Raw genomic sequence first — 5,000 nt, 5'->3', positions numbered from 1 at the left:
CACAACCGCACACACGTGCATGATTGCACGCTTACAGTATACACACGATTGTGGCAATGCACACAGGCAATCATACAACATACACTGTCACACAAACAAACACACATACACACACACATACATACTTACATTAAATACAGACACAGCCACCCACAGACAAACACTATGCACATCTCTGCTAAGATGCTGGTCTTCACCTCTGCGGGGGTTGGAAACATAAAGTCACAAAGAACCGAGAAATCTGACAACTGGAAAGTGGTCATTTGTTTTCCTCCCTGTCTTGTTCATTCTTAGCTTGTTGTTTTTTGTTTTGTTTTTGAGCTCAGCTCTATGGGAAAGTGTCAATGTGCTAAAGCTTTTATTCAAGCCCCCCTCCCTCTGTCAGCAAAGGCCCCTGCTTGCCTGACCACATCAGTGGAAAATGAGATATTCCCCTTCGAGCGAGTGAAAGACAGAGTAGAGAGAGAGAAAGTGGAGAGAGTTGGAGAGTGTTCTCAAAGGTGTCTCTTATTTTAGGATTCTCACCGGTGTGCATGTGTGTGTGTTTCTGTGCGTATGTGTGTGTGTGTGCAATGAGAGGCACACAAGCCCATGAAAGGAGTGAAGGAGTGGGGCCTGGGCCAGAATGCCCTGCAAGTGCTCCTGAAGCCTGGCAGGCAGAGACACCCGGGGGTAATATTCCAGGGACTGGGTCACATAACATTTCATGAGTTATCACTTCCAAAAGCCTGCTGATCCAAGAGAACTGGCCTACACCCCCCTTAACCCCCCCTCCCCCACACACACACCACCACTCCTCTCTCTTCTCTAACTCACGCACATCTCTACCCCCCCCCCACAAACACACGCACACACCCCTCCACTCTATGAAGCCTCACCCACCAACTTGCCCCCCCAATCTGCCCACTCTATCTTCAGCCACCTTGCAACACCCCCCCCCCCCCCCGGCCCCCCACCTGTCCCCAATCTAACCTCTCTACCGCCACACCGTCCCCCCCACCCCCCCTCCAGGCCCTCACCAGTCCCCATGGTCACCCATTCCACCACCACCACCACCCCACCCCACCCCAGGCCACCCGCTCTGTAAACCTATGCATCTGCGTGTCTCCAAGCCCACGTGTTTCATGTCACTGCGGGCTTCAATAAGTCAATGAAGAGGTGACCAGGGGCCACAGCGAATACCCAGCCCAGCCCAGCCCCCTCTCCCCCTCGCCTCCACTCCCCTTCCATCCGATGAAAAAAAGGAAAAGGAAAAAAAAAACAGAGCTACAGAAAGACAGTGAACTCATTTGTTCCATTCGGCCACCATTGATTGGGAATGGAACATCGGCTCAGAGTGAAAATGAAGCGCACGTACAGTATGTATGAGAGAGAGGGGGAGAGACAGGGGGAGAGAGAGAGGGAGAGAGAGAGAGAGAGAGAGAGAGAGAGAGAGAGGGAAAGAGAGAGAGAGAGGGAGAGAGAGAGAGGGAAATTACAGAAATCAAGAACGATAAAACAGAAAGACAAAAAGAAAGAAAAAAGAGGCTCAGAGAGAATTTCATTAAGTATTTCAGTACTGGTATGTATAATACAGACAGTGGTAGAGAGTAGGGAGAAAGAGAATGAGAGAGAGAGAGAGAGAGAGAGAGAGAGAGAGAGAGAGAGAGAGAGAGAGAGAGAGAGAGAGAGAGAGAGAGAGAGAGAGAGAGAGAGAAAGAAAGAAAGAAAGAGATTGACTCAGAGAGACAGGAAGCGGGGAGGTAAATATTGTCCAGATTTTGTGTGACAGCTGCTGCGTCTTACTGTGCAATATTCCACCCGTGTCTGTCTCTCCCTCCCCTCCCCTCCCCTCCCCAAGTGTAATCATATGATTAGAAAACTGAAGAGGGAGATTAGACTGAGAGAGGCCTTCACTCACTCACACACACACACACACACACAGAGAAGAGAAGAAGCGACAGAGAGAAAACACAAACATGTCAAGCTTTCTCTCTCTCTCTCTCTTCTCTCTCTCTCTCTCTCTCTTGCACACACTCTCTTTCTCTCTATCTCTCTTTCGCTCTCTCTCTCTCTCTCTCTCTCTCTCTCTCTCTCTCTCTCAGTCTCTCTGCCTCAAACACGCATACATTTGCACAGCTCAGCCTCACGGTTTTGGTGAAGGATTTTCCACTTCTTCAACAAATCTGTCTGTATTTGCTTGCTCTTTTTGCACCATATGTGCGAGCAAATGCGGGCTCCATGTTGTGCTGTGTTGTGAGCTGCCTAATGCTTAGTGTTTTTTCCCGTCCGTCTTACATGACAACTCTTGGGAGTGTGGGTAGATTAATAACGTGAAAGGGGATTAAAGGTGGTCTTGGATCTGGAACAGATGTCTTCAAAGACGGGTAGGGGAGGGATAAAAAAAAAAGAAGCCCCGATCAGAATAAGATGAGAACCATATTTTTCCCCCCCCAGCATACTTACAATTAGCCCACGATAATAAGAGGCCAATAGCCCAGCTGACACCAACCGTGGTAGAAAATAATCAGCTTTTATTTTCTTCTTCTCCTATAGGCTGGCCTCGTGCCAGTTGTCATAACCTGTTTGGCAAATGTATACACACACAAACACACTCACTCGCACGCAAACTCACACATACCTGGCCACACTCCTGCACCTAATGTATACCTACATGCCCTCACCCACCAGCATAATCTGTTAAATGTTCGTATTTTGACAGGCGTTGGGTGTGTCACAAATGCCACGACTTGTCCCATGACTTGCCATTTTCATACAGGATTATCATACAGCATGACTTGTAGGACATTCCTCTCTCTCTCTAAATACAAGTGTTTTACAGATACAGTAACCAGTTTTACTTTCAACTCCAGGAAGTAATCTTGGAGGAGAGTAATTTTCAGGAAGTAATCTCTCTCTATGCATTTGACTACCCCGACTGTAGCCTCTACTGTATGTGTGTGTGCGTGTGTGTGTGTGTGTGTCTGTGTGCGTGTGTGTGTGTGTGCGCGCGTGTGTGTGCGCGCGTGTGCATGGGGTATTGTGGGTCTTTACAACTGAGTTATGGAGATGTCTTCACGTGATCCAGGTATACACATGCCTCGCACCCCCTACACCCCACCCCGATTTACACCCACCCACCCTCGTCCCCCAGTGTTATGCCATAGCGAGCGGAGACAAGTGTTCTGGGGTGCTGAAGCATGGCCGCTAAGACGCAGGCATTACCGGCCCCGACACCGTCTCATTCATCACGGGTGACGTGAGCCAAGCAGAGCAGCAGAGGCAGGCTGCAGGCTGAGAACCAGAGGCAGGCAGGTAGGCAGGCAGGCAGGCAGGCAGGCAGGCAGGCAGGCAGGCAGGCAGGCAGGCAGGCAGGCAGGCAGGCAGGCAGGCAGGCAGGCAGGCAGGCAGGCAGGCAGGCAGGCAGGCAGGCAGACCCTTCAGCACTGCCTGTGGAGCCCGGAGCCCAGTGGAGGCCTATGGGGACAATCTGCCCCTGTGGCAGGGCCTGGATGGGGCAGGCTGGGACAGTGGACTGAGAAATGGGTGAGAGATGGGTGGGCGGCCTGATATCTGTTTGTGATTTTTTTTTATTTTTAAGTTTGTACTTCAATTTGTGTGTTGTGGAGACTTGAATTTTATATATTTTTATTTTTTGGTGAGGAAAATTGAATTGCACCTGTGCATGAAATGCGATATACAAATAAACTTGTCTTGCCTTGCCTTGCCTATACATCTTTTTTACTAATTTTATCAGAACGTAGAGATGGACAAGAAATGAGCACGAGAAATGGGTTTGCATCAAATCCCTCTTATTTGACATTTTGTATGTGTTTGTATAAGCATCTGCTAAATGTAATGTAATGCATGTATGCTTTTGCTAGCTGTGCACATGGGTGCCGCGAGGGCAGGGGCGCAACTACTCATTTCTGGGGGGGTATGCAAGAACTATTTTGGTGCCCCCCCCCAAAAAAAAACACTTAATAATTATTTGGCGCCCTCCAACGCCCTCTCTTTGGTGCCCCCCTCTCTCTGGCGCCCCCCTGCAACGCATACGTCACATATACTGTAGTTGCGGCCCTGCGCGAGGGGGTGGGGGGTGTGGGGGGGGTTGGGGGGGGGGGGGGGGGTGAGGGGCTGTGGGTTGTGTGATACAGATTCTAAGGGCTCGACAGCACTGACAGGGGCCCCTGGAAGAATGCTGATGATAATTTGTCATTTTGGGGGCCCAAAATGTGAATCTTTCTTGAGGCCCAAAAATGTTTGCGGCGCCCCTGCAAGGTCATCATAGATTGCTTGTGAAGTGTTGTGTATGTTTGTGCAGAAGTAGGGTACATTGACGAGCACGAAAACGAGACTCACCACGTAGTTGCACTCGGGGTCCATGCAGTGGTAGTGGTCCCTGTACTGGTAGGCGCAGTGCACATGCCCACAGTGCTGGCTCCCTGAGAACCTGCAAATGGACAGCAAACGTTTAACAAGCGTTATCGCAAACGCATCACAGCAGGAGAAAATTACTAACAGAAAACACATATACAGCACTGAACACACAAGCTAAATGTCAGTCCTCAGCAATGATATATTTATTTGCAATATATTTGCGATATATGCTATTTAGTTGTTTCCATGGCATGCACTGTCTTTGCTATGAGCATAACGAGCTAGGTGAGTTATTTGCAAAATGCAATTGTTCCCTCCCTTTTTGTGGAAAGCAAATAAAAAGCTAAGTAAAATAAATAGCGAAATAAATAAATAAAACAGAAATAAACAAATAAAAAGTCAGTCATACACACACACACACATTCATACACAACCTAATGTGTAGCTCGCGAATGCGCCCTTTCTCTCACACCTGTAACACCCATACCATTACGATTTCTACCCTAGTCATGGCAATCTTGGCCAAATTAGTTCCGTTCGCCTTCAAAAGCAGTTTGCTTGGCAGACTCTTATTAAACTGTAACCCCCGACAATAATTCACTCCTCTGGCCCCTGGAGCCGGGAGTCACTGCCAAATCAAT

General features: G+C 48.8%; 1 protein-coding gene across 6 annotated transcripts in view; it reads right to left on the bottom strand.

The window, feature by feature from the left end:
- Positions 1-5,000, bottom strand: part of casz1 (castor zinc finger 1) — a 133,090-nt gene that overhangs the window by 33,843 nt on the left and 94,247 nt on the right. For all 6 annotated transcript variants that reach the window (XM_063208903.1, XM_063208901.1, XM_063208905.1 and 3 more), the window contains one exon: positions 4,342-4,432. In XM_063208903.1, the coding sequence (XP_063064973.1) occupies positions 4,342-4,432 (91 nt within the window). The remainder of the gene's footprint in view (positions 1-4,341; positions 4,433-5,000) is intronic.

This window comes from Engraulis encrasicolus, chromosome 10, assembly GCF_034702125.1.
Source record: "Engraulis encrasicolus isolate BLACKSEA-1 chromosome 10, IST_EnEncr_1.0, whole genome shotgun sequence".
NCBI lineage: Eukaryota > Metazoa > Chordata > Actinopteri > Clupeiformes > Engraulidae > Engraulis > Engraulis encrasicolus.
The sequence above is the reverse complement of the archived record's forward strand: the minus strand, read 5'-3'. Positions and strand labels throughout refer to the sequence as shown.